This window comes from Pecten maximus, chromosome 4 (genome assembly GCF_902652985.1).
Source record: "Pecten maximus chromosome 4, xPecMax1.1, whole genome shotgun sequence".
Lineage (NCBI taxonomy): Eukaryota > Metazoa > Mollusca > Bivalvia > Pectinida > Pectinidae > Pecten > Pecten maximus.
In genome coordinates, this window is record NC_047018.1 from 29,614,664 (window position 1) to 29,631,058 (window position 16,395).

A 16,395-nucleotide genomic window follows, 5' to 3' on the forward strand; every position below is an offset into this window, starting at 1 on the left:
AAATGAGGGGAACATCAAGTGAGCCATGTGTTATTACGAGGCCTGGTTGATAGTTTTCCGTCTAAAGATATACCTACAATGCCTGTTGTTGACAAGGTGACATTGATACCAACTGACATTCCGTCTAAACAACCGACACCTGTGCCTCAAACAAGACCTAATTGTTACAGTATTTCAAGATATGCTATCTATGTTTGTTCATAAAAGGGTCTTTGGTAACAGCTGACATTCTGTCAATTCGTTCAACGCCAACTTAAAGCCAAGGAATTTCTGAAACCAACAGTACAACCATTTATATCTACAGCTGACCATTACGGATATGATACAAAATCGCCTGAGAGGAATCTTGCCTTTAAGGAGATAAACAGCATACCCAGTGATATCCTACCGATACTATACACCACTACTGTGATACAATTTACCGGAAGTGTCATGATCCATCGTTATTGTTATCATGACCAATCATTGACCTTACGTTTGGAATGTATAGTGCTAAGCTGCTTGTTAAGTATGGTAAAATAGTAGTTGTTGATAATAAACCGAATGCCACTATAAGCCAAGGGATAGGAACATTAGCGTTAACAGAAATATATCCATATACTGTAGTATAAGCACTGCACATGAGAAGAAATTATTTCTGTATAATTTTTATATTTCCTGACCATCATGACATGTATTGCTTACTCTGTCGGTGATGTATCCTTGGTATATCCGGTCACCCCATAAAATGTCATATTATGTCTCCTTTCTACTTTCGGTTGGCAAATTACAATTACAATGAAGTGACTAAGATGATGTCGTGCCGTACCATGTCTCCCCCGCTACTTCCGGTTCGCCAATTTCAAGCACAATAACGAGACCAAGAATATGTTGTAGCATGTTTTCCCTTTTTACTTCCTGTTAGTCCATAAAGATAACCAAATTGGGAAGGTATTGTTTTGAACCATATATCCCTCGGTACTTGCGATTAGACCTTTTAGAATAACCTGACCGGGATGAAGCCATTGTGAACCGCTTTTCCCGGAGTACTTCTGGGTAGACCTTTAAGAACAGAATACCAGTTAAAGTATGCACAGAGAATACATTTGTGTTCTGAAGGAACTAATTCTATTCACTGAATGTTTAACAGACCCATTTTATTCATGTATATAATGATTAATTCAATATTTTGGTAATTAATGTAAATGATTATAAAAATACATGTATCACTTATTTTAGTAGGCAATATCAATTCCTCACTGCAAGTGAATTCATGCCTCAAGTAGGATAGTTCCAAGGACAAGTAGTGCAGAAGATTATACCTGATCAAACAACGTGTTGGTCAGAGTGACATTGGAACATGACTTACCCCCTCACCTCACGTATACCCTAAATATTATAATCCAGCGACTAGTAGTGTAGGACCCCAACAGTTTTTTTCTTTGACGTAATGACATATTTTGGCACATGACACACCGCCTCACTTAGGTGAACCCACGCGGCCCCAAGTATGAAGTTCCAGTGACGAGTTATGTAGGAGATCGAGCCTAGACAAGATCCATTGCGCGAGGACGGGCGGCCTGAAGGAGACAATGCAAAACTACATGTACATATATATTCCCCTGACTCCATGTGGGGGACTAATAACCAGACCTGAAGGAAGCCATAACAAGATCGGGAGGGAGCTATGTTCTTTTTATTTATGTGCGTTATCGATACAATCGCTACGTCTGAATAGTGGAAAACGTTCTCTGAATTGCGCCCCAGGCCGGGTCGTAGAAATTTGACGTTTCCACATAGAAAGTATCCGCTCCTAGCAGTATAAACAAACATTGTCAAAGAGAGCGAGAAGAGAGGGAACTCTTACTAAAAAATGTCTTTCATCGCAAGAATTTTATAAACGAACAACATATATATAAGCCATAGTTTTGAATTTGTGACAGTTCCTATGACTTTTAATTTACGGTTTAAGCACATGTAACAACAAGAGGTCAAATGAGGCTATTTACGAACCAATCTAATTAAAGTTAGACTTGTAATTTCTACTCCTCTACGATACACTGCAATACAAATTATGTAGAGGAGCGGAAATCACAAGTCAAATTTTAATTAGATTGTTTACGAACAAAATTTAAGCCATCGAAACAGATACTGTCGTCTCTTCATCAACAATACACTGACTCCGACTGGATACAAATTGTGGACAACCTGGATATTATGATAATGTTGATTATAACAATAAATATTCAATGTTGGGTTGTCAGTATCGAGTCTGACAAGTTTTTAGACGCATGTACATCTATACGATATTCAGAATAAAATTTCTCCATACTGGTATACGTAAGATATCAAAAGGCTAATACACATCTGACACCATGTTAGGTCAAGACAATATCTATAACCTGCTGCTATATATAGATAAATGTCATTGTTCTTAGTAGTTGATTGCCTTATTGTAGCAGAAGTACAGAGTAGAAGAGTTCATTCTGTTTCTGTTCCACAGGTGGAGAGGTACCAAGTACGAGTATTTGTTGTCCGAGTGTTGGAGGCAAGGATGGAAGACATGAACTTTCCCTGTTGAAGTCCAACGTCGAATACCCACGGTGGATTGGACGACACTACGATATACAGCGTATTGTATGTAGCCTAGTCCAATCAGCCATTGGTATCCAGCGATGGTAGGGTCGGGTTTAAGGTGTTTCCTGCAAAACCAGTGTAGAGATAACTCAGTGCGCTTGACGTCACGGCACGGAAAGGAAAAGAGGGCTAAATATTAATTCTCCCCATCACTAATTCCATACAAAACTTCAAGTTTGCTAATTACATCCAATGCATTTACAAATGGCAATTACCCTCTATTCTGTGTGAAACACACAAAACATACAGAAATTTCAATAAACTTATACCTATATAATTATATATATAGACCTATAGACAATTTTATCTACCCTAGGTGGACTACATGTAGTAGTCCATAAATTCAGCTTCAACTTCATTCAATCTAAGTACATGTACAATAAAAGTGAAGACCCTACTTGGTACACACGCCCTCATGAAGAGTAAATCAGTTTGAGCAACTCCACTTTGCCAGTATTAATGACTGTTCAGTAACTCTTGCAACATCCTGTCTCTTAACGTCATCAATTCCTTCGAGGTGCCCTCTTATTACATTTGTTTCCAACTCCAGGATAGTCTCAAATATATACTGCAGTAACCTGAATTCGCGACCATCCAAAATATTATATTCTACTCAAATCATTTCTCTTAAACCTTGCACATGTTCAAAGCACCCGAAGCAAGCAAACAAAATGATCATATTGTATCGTTCTGGAACACAGATAGGTATGTATTTACATAAAGATTAAATCAGCGGTCAACTCGTGTTGTCATGTAAGTGTTTCTAAATGGGTAGACCATATATACTTACTTTACCATGATTGCTCATGAGACGTCATTGCCTTCGACTAAATGGAAGTTAGGAATCTGCAAGTAAAATGGTGACAGTAAATCGTCTCTCGCAAGAAGCGATTATTTTGTAACAATTTTCCATTTATATGCTGTATAATTAATTTTTCTTTGTTTTCATGGTAAATACTCAAATGTGATTGGTCGAAAAATTCTTTTCATTCTTCTATGAAGGAAATTCCGAGAATGGCGCGAAAAAAGTGACGTCACAATACGACAATTGACGTTGCGTATTGATTTGAGAAAAAGAATCCCATTTAAAACCAGTAAAATTGTACATAAAACATGTTTTAAATTAGAAAATCATTTAAAAAAAATAATTATAAGCGTTGATGTCAATTATTATTTAGTTTCATCGGGATATGAAACAAATTTTGTTTGCAAACTTCAGTAAGAATCCGCTACCCGGATTCATACAGTTTGCAAACAAAATTTGTTTCATACCCCGATGAAACTAAAAAAAAAAATGACATCAATGCTTAAAAAGACTGCCACTTTCCAGACCATACAACTCACCTCCTCAAACAGTCTGTGCCCCTTTCATCCATTTTTGCTATGTTTTAAGGGAACACTGTGCCATGAGAACATATTGCAGGAATATTGTTTTGCTCAGGAACTGTTTTGATCAAAACTGGATGTTATATTTAGCACCATGGGGCACAAACCATTGGACCTGTGCTATGGCCTATTCAGAGATGCTCACCAGAGGTGTACGACTTGGTTTACTTTTTAATCCAAGATATACAGGCAAAAAACTAGGCCTAAATAAAAAGTGGTGAAATCATGTTTATGTTGTCAAATGACCTTATATTTCAAAGTTTATGATATGCTGCAAATTGTGAGCTCAAATATGTGAATAAATATCGCACAAAATACATAAAATGCAATCTTAAAAACAAAGTCAATTTGACTCAACTATATCATTATAAAGTTAGATGTCGTGAAATAAATGAGTTATTCATTCTTAATCACGAACCATTTTAGTATCCCCTGAATGACTGCTGGCACCTTAAGGGGAACAAAGGCTTACCAGTGAACTTCTATAATTACAAACCTATGACCAACCAATGTGTCAATATTTACAACCATATCCCTTCTCGTTTAGATATTTGGATTTAACAGGATAATACACTGAAAGAGCAGATGCGTCCAAAGTCTAACAATTTATATAAAACACAATTGTGGAAAGTGCTAAGGCAAGCATCTTCGTTTGAAGGCAAAAGTCATAACATTCCGCTTCTCTGTAAATGAAATTCGTAAACTCAAGACCAACCGGGTCAAAAGTACGATTTTGAGTAAATTTATACTCATATCTAAGGTGAACGTGGTGTATGGGAATCGTGTTTCAAAATCTCGCGAGTTTCTTTAATCACAAGAAGTCGCCTACATTTACTACGGGTGAAGTATCATAGTACAGGCTGACAGAACAGAGTACCATTACCGTGCTGACGGTTACTGGTGTATGGACGTGGATAATGACTAAACTCGTCACATCGATTAGTACATCGTGAAACAATTCACCATACATTCAGCTTCACCCAAAGTGCCAGTGATTTGTTGATTTGAAGGTGGAAATTTAGTCAATTAATGAATTTTATCAGCAAAGTACCGAAAATATACCACGTGTGATGGAAGTTTACATGACCGATAATATAAAATATAAAACTGAACTTATTGATAAATACAGAAATTTCTGTTACATTTCCGCTTCAGTTGATCACGTTGTTTGTAAAGAACACTAAAATATATGTGTCTGTTTCAATGAGGATTTATTATTCAGTGTCGTCAAGGAAACATTTTGCCAATATTTTTTTCGTGAATTGTCCACAAGGATGTTTTTTTTAACGCAATAGAAAATCAACTTCAGACACTTTAGGGAACTTGCTTCTTCTTCCGCTCGAAAAATTAATTAACCGATTGATTGATTGATCGCAATTATTGCCGCTTTAAGTTGTTTCGGAATGGAGAGACTTTTATCTGCCGGAAATGAGAACGGGATAGACATCTTAACAAGCCATTCAAGTAGTCTATAACTTTACCGACAAATCGTAAAGCATATCCATCGTGGGCCTGGGTATAGTCAAAGCTTCTTCGAAAGAAATCGAGGACGAATTCAAGTAACGTAAACTAAACTTGAAACTGTCGGGGTTAATCAAACATCGCATGTCGTTTTTTATTGGATCTGAATATGTTTGCACGACTGGTTCGTGAAGCGCGTGTTCATCATCCCGGAAGTTTGTTCTTTTCAACTAAATTGTTTGTGCAATTGTAGTCTGCACGTACTGTTGCTGACGAACGAAGAATTACGAGAAGGAAAAGAGAGGACACATTGAGGGTAAGGTGTATATGTACCAACCACACGTGAACAAATCCACATGTTGTCCCATTTCTTCAGATAGCAACACTGTGTGTGGGTTTAGGTCTTATCCTTGACTGTTTTGGTTTTTTTACATTGTAAACACTGACCCATATTACTGGGCCTGTGCTGGTTAGCTCTTCCCTGCATTTTTATTGTGTAGTATATCTGTTATTGGTTTTTCCTTTGCCAATCAGGTCAATTGGTATATCGATATTTGGAATAGTCTAAAAATACGTTATATTATATACCTATGTTTTACAATACCATACTAACTGGGGATGACAAGAGTTCGTATTGACCGACGATCACGGAAGCGCTTTGTCTGTTATCATAGTCACAATTCTATTTAATTCGTCTTTGAGATCACAGAGTCCATAAAAATCACGTGATTCCGTGATACGGAACCAGACACGTATTTCACAGGTCATCGCGAGACAATAAGCTTATCTGAGTCTAATGCCAAAGTAGTCATCTAGCAATCCCAGAACGGCCGCGCCATGATTGTTTGGTTTGTAGTTACACTTTTGCTGGGTAAGTTATCTGAATTAGTTTCTTTTAATAGCAACCCATCCCTGTAATGAATGTATTTGATGGCTGATTGAACTTGGAACATTTTATCCATTGAATCACCGGTTTTTTTTACGCTCGTTGGATTATCCTCTAGTCCGTTTTAAAACTTCAATGCACATGTTGTCAGAAAACTATCATTTTGTCAATACTGTATTCATAATTTGGTTATCATATTTAACCTACAAATAATCAAATTTGACGTATTTTTGTCTGATAAAAGAAAATGTTCTTTTGGTCACCATCTCACGTTTTTTTCTTGTATAGCGAGTGACCACTTACACGGGGCGGCCACATCAAGTCAAACCAGTCCAGGAGTTGTTACAAATGTAACAACTACCCAGGCTCCCTCTAACGCCAATAAAACAGTTTGCTACCAGTTCGTTGGTTGTTTCGACAATTTCGCCCCATTTGACAATGCAAACCTCGACCTTCCCCGATCCCCCGAAGCGATTGGTACCAAAATGCTCCTGTTTACACCGGAAGGCGGTTCTCGGGCGGAAATACTCGACTATACTAACGTTAACACGGTATTGAACTCGCGCTACAAACCTACGCGGAAAACTAAGTTCATCATCCATGGCTTTACCAATAACATCAATACTACTTGGATGTATACCATGAAGGACGAGTTACTTAAAACAGTATGTATTATACTAGTTTGTTTACTGTATAAAGACAGGGAAAAAAGACAGAAACTTCTCCCACCACTCACTGATTTGTCTCATTTTAAAATTTATCCGTCAACTCCCAATTTATGACAGATTACATTGCAGGTGACCTTCTGAACCGATAGTGAGTGAAGTCAGAATACATATGTAAAATATACGTCTACACGAGATCCTCCTAAACATCCTAGTATAATTCTACATAATGTATAAAAGAAAGAATTGTTTGGCCTGTATTCCTATATGGGAGAGGCCGACATGTTTTTACTGGTGGACGTGATAGAGTATTATGAACATGATATTTTTGTATGTTTTAACAGGAGCCGATGAACGTAATATTTGTGTATATTTTACAGGAGCCGATGAACGTGATAGTGGTAGCGTGGGGACCAGGAGCGACATTTCCAGACTATTTCCAGGCAGTGGCCAACACTCGCATGGTAGGCACGCAGATGCGACTCATGATTGACCAGATGGTTCTGACTGGCGCCAAACTGAGCGACTTCCATCTGATTGGCCATAGTCTTGGGGCTCACACAAGCGGTTACACGGGTTACCTCCTGCACGGGAAAATAGGGCGTATTTCAGGTAAAAGCTAAGAAAGTAGGGCGCGTCTCTGGCAAATAAGTCAAATATCAGGAAAAATGATTCGGTAATAATCATAACAGGATGTGTTAACCCTGGAAGGGATTAGAGTTTGTATGTTTAGTTCCTGTTTTCTATTTTGTACTTTGTCGTTACATCAAAACGTTCTGCAAATTTGTTGGATGTCCCGATCAGTTGCATATACAAATTATGTAAAAAAAATTGTCGTCCTTCGTCATTTGTGATACTATGTTATACATACATCTTCTATATACATTTAGGTTGTGATGCTGCCGAGCCGGACTTCGAAAACCACCCTCAAATGATCCGTCTTGACGAAAGCGACGCCATGTTTGTTGACGTAATCCATACGAATGGGGCGCCTATTTCTTCCGGCGGAGCAGGTCTAATGCAACAAAGTGGCCACGTTGACTTTTACGCCAATGGCGGAGAGACACAACCAGGATGTCCCGGTCAAATTTCGGGAATATTCGGCCAGATTTTCAGCGGGAAATTCGATCGTAAGTGTACAAATGGCGCTTTTTAAATAGACGATGATATATGATTTATGGTATCTTACAATGCTTGATGATTTACATGTTTGACACTTAGGTATGTCCGAGAGCAATCCTACTAGAACATAAGAAAGGAAGATACATTCTGAAGACATAAATCGTCTTACAAATTCATTTTTATTGACATTTCACAGCGGTGTCACTATGCATACCAATCAAATTAATACCACTTTGACTGAAATGAAGGTATTTGTTACCTAGCTGACAACATTCTATGTATTCGCCAACAGAATTGTATTCATACCGACCGTATACTAACTATATATAGCTAGCCACTAAAAACAGCTAAAGATTCGTGTCTTATATCCCTCCAATGCAGTGGGCATTCATATCGTCGATAACTCGGAAAACATTTTGATTCTGAAATGGCGTTCAAAATCAAGATCAAAATTATATCATTCTTGAGTCTATGGGCCCCCTTATCTCGATTCAGAAATGGTTCGCTAGGTTGAAAACGTGTGGTTAATTATTCCTCGCAATTTAATGTCGTGCCCTTTTATGACTTACTTTTAAATTAAGTTTAAAGACCACATCAATTCAGAAATGTGTTTGTAGTGTACCTGTAATCTTCAATTGTAAAAATGAAAAAAAAAATTAATAATTGATAAATATGTCGAAAACTAGCTAGACTTCCTCGTAATACAAGCATACCAATACAATGTGTGTAAACATGTAAAAAGTGTAAATAAGTACTGGAGTGTATACGATACAGGGAGTGTATAAGGTATGGGGACTGTATACATACGGGGAATGTATATATACGAGGAGTGTTTACGATACGGGGAATGTATAAGGTGTGGGGGCTGTATAGATACGGGGAATATATATACGAGGAGTGTATACGATACAGGGAATGTATAAGGTGTGGGGACTGTATAGATACGGGGAATGTATAAGGTGTGGGGACTGTATAGATACGGGGAATATATATATACGAGGAGTGTTTACGATACAGGGAATGTATAAGGTGTGGTGACTGTATAGATGCGGGGAATATATATACATGAGGAGTGTATATAGTACGGAGAATGTATACGATGTGGGAAGTCCGTGATAAAAGGGGAGCGTATACGATACAAGGATTAGGGTATTTTCAGGTACCTCAGACTAAGCACATCAGGTCTAATCGTTGTGATTTTTTTCAGATTTAGGAGATACTGTGAGCTGTAGCCATTCCCGTTCTCACGAGTACTTCACAGAGTCCATCAATTCTCCCTGTCCATTTACAGGCTATCCGTGTAGCTCCTATGTAAGACCAACTCAATTATTGTACATGTATTATCATGACAAATGCATAATCAACACAGTGTATTTATAATATCACCACCCATATAATTACCGTAACATGTGCCCAGTCAAAATAGGCTTACTGGACACAAACTTATGTAATTCAGAATAAACCGTTCAATAACATTGATTTAAGGATAATTACATAAATTATCGTTTGAGCCATAAAACTTCCACGCTTGAAATAGTTTAAATAATCATATATTGAAATATATTTGTGCACTTCGTACGCGGTCCTAACACTTAATTGAAGTAACTTCGAAAATGCTATCAAGAAATATACTGTTAAGTCTTCTTCACGCATTAGCATTATTAGATACCTCATGGTTCTGCCTTCCTTACAAAAGATTCATATAGTGAAATGATTCTTTTGTCTGCTTCATTAAAAGACCATTTATTGAAATGGAAGGGTAGGTACATAGGTCTAAAGTGTTACTAAAGACCGGCACCCACCCGTTTGTTCTTCCTCACACTACGGTGTCATAGCTGTTCTGCAGCGTTTTGTTTTAACGTGATATATATGTAAAGCATATATTTGATACACAAAGGACTCCAACAAGTAAGCTATCCATGGTAGTACACTCACTGGTAGATTGATTTGACAAATAAAAAGTATTTCATTTTTAGTTTACGTCTACTCAAGCAAAATGTCTTGAGGTAAATTTGACCACAAAAAATAATAACTTGAAATTGACCTGAAATTGACCTGAAAAATGAGGTCAATCTCGCATGAAGAAATTTTCAGGTCAATTTGAGGTCATTTTGACCTGAAAAAAATCTTCATTCAATTTGAGGTAAAATTTCATGTTGATTTCTGGTCAATTTCAGGTCAGATTTAGTTCAATTTCTTGACATGAATTAACTAGTCTGCTCTTTTCATATCAATTTGACCTGAAAATATTTACCTGAAATTGACCTGACTTTGACCTGAATTGACATGAAGACATTTTGCCTGTGTAGACTGCTATATTTAATTACATTATACATATGTAGTTGGTAATGCTTTCGATTGGCGACCTTTTCTTCTCCGCGGTTACCACTTTGCGTATTTGATCTCAACATTTCATTCGGAAAGCTATGTCTTGATTGGCTGGTTTAAACTTATACGAAACTAGCGCTCTATTACTAAATACCTATTTTTCAAGTATCCCTAAAGTTATTGTCGGTTTGCGCCTCGTAGATTATATAACAAGTTCTGATGATGGTAGACCTACAAACTACCCGTAGTCTCAAATCAAACTAAGGCTGTGATCAGATCCTGAAAGAAAGACATAATGATATGTACGATTACTATACTAAATAATAATATTATTTATACATGTATGATATACACTATTACTATTATATCATCTATTTTCATTATTATATTTTAGCGGTTGTTATTTTTAAGGGGCTCTGTTTTTCACTGTTTTCAAAGATATAGTAAAATTGCGAAATTATTAAGAACAGTGAAATCCGTTTCACCATTTTCGCAAAACAATGATAAGATGATAATATATATAATGATAAAGAAAAAGCATACATTTTGCTTTAAACATTCGGCAAATCGCGCAAATCTAAACCGTTACCTATAAAGCATTCACATGTATGCTTCTGAAAGTGATCATTTCTATTGAAGGATAACTTCCAGAAAGGTTTGTGTTTGAACTGCGCAGGAAGTGGTTGCGCACAGATGGGTTATTATGCCGACCAGTACCACGCCAGGGGCAAATTGTACTTGAACACGGAATCTAGCTCCCCGTATTGTGGTAATTATTGAACACCGAACCTAGCTCCCAATATTGTATAGTAACTATTGAACACTGAGTCTAGCTCCCCGTATTGTGGTAACTATTGAACCATGAGTCTAGCTCCCCGTATTGTGGTAACTATTGAACCATGAGTCTAGCTCCCCGTATTGTGGTAACTATTGAACACCGAGTCTAGCTCCCCGTATTGTGGTAACTATTGAACCCTGAGTCTAGCTCCCCGTATTGTGGTAACTATTGAACACCGAGTCTAGCTCCCCGTATTGTGGTAACTATTGAACACTGAGCATAGCTCCCCATATTGAAGTAATTATTGAACACCGAACCTAGCGCCCAATATTGTAGTAACTATTGAACAGAGACTAGCTCCCCGTATTGTAATAACTATTGAACACTGAGTATAGCTCCCCGTATTGTAGTAACTATTGAACACTGAGCATAGCTCCCCGTATTGTAGTAACTATTGAACACTGAGCATAGCTCCCCACACTGAGGTAACCATTGAACACCAAACCCTGCTTCCAATATTGTAATAACTATTGAACATAGTGTTTATAGACCCTCGCTTTGTATTGTTTATTGAACTCCGAGTCTGGCGATCTGTTGTTGCATGCAAATAAAAACCCGGGTCAGTTCATAACATTGGTGCTTGATTTACAGATACATGACTTCAGTTAAAACCAAACTTGAATATCTTTATATCGTATTTCTTTGATAATAACTATGACTATTGTTAAACACTGAAACAAGTATTTAATGAATATTTTAAAATATGTTTTTAAGGTTTCCAGTACAGTGTTGTAGTGGCATCTTCAGCAGACTCTTCAGGAACTGTGGCAGTGAAAATAAACGGTGATTGGGGTACTTCCGGTTGGCAAAGTGTCACAGAGTAAGTGGTAATAAACGGCGAGTACGGTACTTCCGGTTTGTCGATTTGATAAGTGTCAGAGAGGCGATTGGGATACTTATGCTTGGCACAATGTCACAGAGTCAGGAAGTGTTAATAAACGGGTACTGAGGTACTTCCGGTTGGTACAGTTCGACAGAGAAAGTGTTACTGCTATGGAGTAAGCCTTAAAACTATTTCTGATATAGAACACTAGAAGGGTACCCGGACACGAGGAACCAGAGTGGACTGGTGAAGTTTCTTTTCCGTTCAGCAACAAATTTTATATTCAGATGTCGGTATTCATAGTGTGTCTGTGTATTAACTGTTTCAGAACCATGCTTTGTTCTATCAATGCGGTTGAAGAATAGATTGAACAATGTTCCATTCATAGTACCTATGGAATGCTGGATTGGCAGGGGTATGGAGGTTTAGGGGTGCCCTTGAGTAGTAGGGGTATTGAGGTGGAGTGGAGCCCTGGAGTAGTAAACAAACGCTTATATTGTTTGTTTACATATATTAAGTTGAAAATAGCTCTAAAAACTTGTCCGATTTGATATTTATTCTCGTCCATCCCCATGCGACAGTTCACAATCTAGAGTTCGAGAATGCGGGAATGAATATAACTGGAAGAAGATTCTTCACTTAAAACTTCCGATCCCCGCCTTCCTGGTGCTCATGTACAAAAATCATAATGTATACATCATATTCAGAATCTAACCATGATTCTACAGCAGTTCACTACTTGTATCCTCTAATCAGTAACAGACTATCATACATCACTTATAGACCTGATGTGGATCTGACTTCGGGTCACAACCTACAGGCAGTTATCACATCGTCCGTGGAGGTTGGCCAGATACACAGTATAGACCTCCGCTACACCAAGAAGGCCTCAAATTTCTTAGGATTTTTCGGCGGGGAGGACTCGTGGTCTGCTCATTCTGTATCCGTCGCTTCCGGTGAATTGGGTGAAAGGTGAGTCACGTGATCTGTAAAATGTTGCTTCCTATTAAAAAGTTGTACCGTGGCGATATTCAGAAGTAAAAAATATGAGAAATCGTTTTATTATTTTATAGATATTACCTGACACCGATACTGATATACAAAGCTGTACGCCTGGAGTTTTATACATTTACACGAAAGAAAACACCGTGTACCCAATCACATGTAAAAGGTGTAAGATATCACAATTTTGTTTGCAGCTTCGAGTTCTGTGCCGTAAACCATGCCCTCCAGGACAGCATTCCCATCAATCTGAAGAGAAGAACAGCCCCGTCATGTTAATAATAAATAAAAGTCGGGGACTTTATAAATAATACGATGGATTACAGCACTACTGTATGTGTGGTGCCGAGTTCCCCCTTTCTATAGAATCACACTTATCAAAGACATGTATTGTTCGCAAACGTATTTTGTACATGTTCCGCTTCAAGGTAGCCTCCGGAACTCTGTACTGACAGGAAGGATGTGTAAACAGTCGTGATTCTTTAATTGATTTTCTTCGAACATTATACGTCAGATACGGAAGCAGCGGGCTTTCCTTTGGGCGGGCGATCTACATCATTTAATTTGCAATGTTTTACGCTTGATAATACTTACATGATGTACGTAATCATATGATTTTGTTTGTGTAATTCACAAAGAAGATATCCTCTGTTCCTGCTATCAAATCGTGTCATAAATGTCGTGGTGTTATGTGTTAGGACTATGCCAATAAATTGCTTCATATATTTATACATTTTATTTCTAATTCAAAAATATCAATAAATTGATTTTTTTTTTTTCTATGTACACTGGTTGCAGAGCCCTTCTTATCTTTATTACAATTATCATGGTACACGTCCCGGAGAAAATGTGGGAAGGAAACTGTAATGAAAGTCATTGTATTTGTTTAAAATATGTACATAAACAAAGAACGTTTTGCGGTGTGGTTCGTCTCTCTGGAAAATCTTCGCTTTATAACTCATTTCACGTACTGTTTTAACAACCGATTGAAAGCCATTCTCACTTCTGGCGGAAACAACGTCGTGCTTTCTATAGTTACACCTGTTTCGTCACGTGACAATGATAAGATGTCATACCCGTGCACAGCACATAAGTCACGTGTTCCTAAAGCTATCGGTATACTTCTATACGATATTGACATTGTGGGGTAGTCACCCCTCCGTGCCTCTGGAGAATGTGTTGGACATGGAAATAGTCGGTGAATGATTAATTCTACTAGCCTAAGCTGACAGATTTTGTCATTCGGCGTTTAAACTAAGTTATGATTATGCCACACATACTTAGAAATACGGTACGGTATGTCTGTTAGGGATTGTTTATCAGTATCTAAGGTGAAAAAGACGCAAAAAACAGTAACATTTCATCAGTACTTTTCACGGAAGAGGACATGGTGTTTTCTTTGGTTACCAGTTCTGAAAGGACACGGATGTCAAACGGAAAAGTATTTGATAATATTAAATGATTAACAGTAGTCCTCTTTTTTTCACGAGATTAAAATATTCTTTCAAGTAGATAGCAAGTATTGCGCTGCTTTCAGTTGGCATACATACTACTTTGAATGCCATCGTACAAAGGGTATGGACATAAGCGTTGAGAAACATTCATATACCTTTTTCTTGTTACACACACTCAAGTGTGTCAGAGAGTAATAAACATCTTGAATCTTGAATCTTCAGTAGTTTAAGGATTGCACAACGGAAGATAATATTTCTGTTTAATAAGGTAGTCATGTCATATTTTGTAAATAAATGTATTTAAATAAATATCAACAGAATGTTTTTGTTTGATGTTCCCTTGCTTCTGATTATACAATCACACAGATAGCATCTACTCAAGGATTGTACTGTTCATGTTCACGCCACACGTACATGTCATGTATCCTCTCTGGAATCGCTGTTCCCGTCCAATCAAAACGTGTTAGGTCTCCTTCAGTACTTCCGGTTAGCCCAGAACCAATCGGATGTCATGCGATACCGAGTCTCCCTCTCAAAAATTCAGGTTAGCCAATTACAGTAAATAAACCGACATGCTTTGTTTTCCTTTTTTTATTTCCGTATTAAGCTCCGGACGGAACCATTATACTGTGTATCCGTCACTTTTTCCGGATTGCACTTCATAATAAAAGACCGAGAGAAGTGGTGCTCGTGTCCCGTGTCTCTTAGAACTTCCGGTTAACCTTTTGTGGTCTGCAGCTAGTTTTATCAATCTTTCTTAACTTAAGGAAAGTGTTTAACTTCAAAGTTTCCATAGTGAACAGCATTACAGAATTCAAGGAAGGTTTATTACCTAGATTTTCCGCTTAATTCTGTAATGCTTTCCTATGTGAAGAATTTCCGCTTAATTCTGCAATGCTTTCCTATGGGACATTTTAAGTTAATGACATTCTTTAGTTAGAGAATATTGATGAAACTCATCGGGATCCAGATAGGTACGTCGCTGTCTAGATTGCTGGGTGTCATAATGCACCCTGTCTCCGTCATCTCTTACGAGAATGGGAGATAAATGGAGACGAGTACCTTTTCCACGAGTGATGAATCCTTGACCGAAAGTGAAGGAATGTTGCTGGGTTTTTTTTGTTTTTTTGTTTGTTTTTTTTTTTTGTTTTTGGTCAGATTGGTATATTTCTACTAAATAAATTGCTCTCTCCAGAACGGATTGAGATTGCTCACCTCACTCCGTCTCGGATAGGACTTAGGGGTTGTGATTCGTTTGTTTTATGTCGCTTAGAGCCGTTATACAGTGAGAAGAGAGACAACTCTTATTATTAAAAATTACCTACAAACCATTTTGTCATAGGGACTTCGTACAAATTCCTTTCCCACCGTCCATATATATATATAAACTATATACAACACACACACATAATTAAACCTTATAGGGTTGGAACATTTGTCCAGTCGCTGTGATTTTTAACTTATCGTTAAGATGCAGTAGTTTTGGATTTCCAAAAAAAGATGCTTACTATAATCCTCATCGGAACTCCGACTGGATACAGTCGTCACCACCTCAACAATACACACACCTGAACTCCGACTGGATACAGTCGTCACCACCTCAACAATACACACACCTGAACTCCGACTGGATACAGTCGTCACCACCTCAACAATACACACACCTGAACACCGACTGGATACAGACGTCACCACCTCAACAATACACACACCGGAACACCGACTGGATACAGACGTCACCACCTCAACAATACACACACCGGAACACCGACTGGATACAGTCGTCACCACCTCAACAATACACACACCTGAAC

The 16,395-nt window shown here is 37.9% G+C and overlaps 1 protein-coding gene across 2 annotated transcripts; it reads left to right on the forward strand.

The window, feature by feature from the left end:
* Positions 1–4,409: 4,409 nt before the first annotated feature.
* On the forward strand, positions 4,410–13,856 carry LOC117325766 (pancreatic lipase-related protein 2-like). Of its 2 annotated transcripts, none has more exons than XM_033882212.1 (9): positions 4,410–5,779; positions 6,638–7,014; positions 7,395–7,626; positions 7,905–8,144; positions 9,344–9,447; positions 11,104–11,233; positions 12,017–12,122; positions 12,909–13,097; positions 13,325–13,856. In XM_033882212.1, the coding sequence occupies exons 2-9, from the start codon at positions 6,835–6,837 to the stop codon at positions 13,404–13,406; spliced, it is 1,263 nt and encodes a 420-aa protein (XP_033738103.1). In that variant the 5' UTR covers positions 4,410–5,779; positions 6,638–6,834; the 3' UTR covers positions 13,407–13,856. The 2 variants fall into 2 exon arrangements, with proteins under 2 accessions (XP_033738103.1, XP_033738102.1); XM_033882211.1 differs by lacking the exon at positions 4,410–5,779 and adding an exon at positions 6,002–6,334.
* The last annotated feature ends 2,539 nt before the right edge of the window (positions 13,857–16,395 follow it).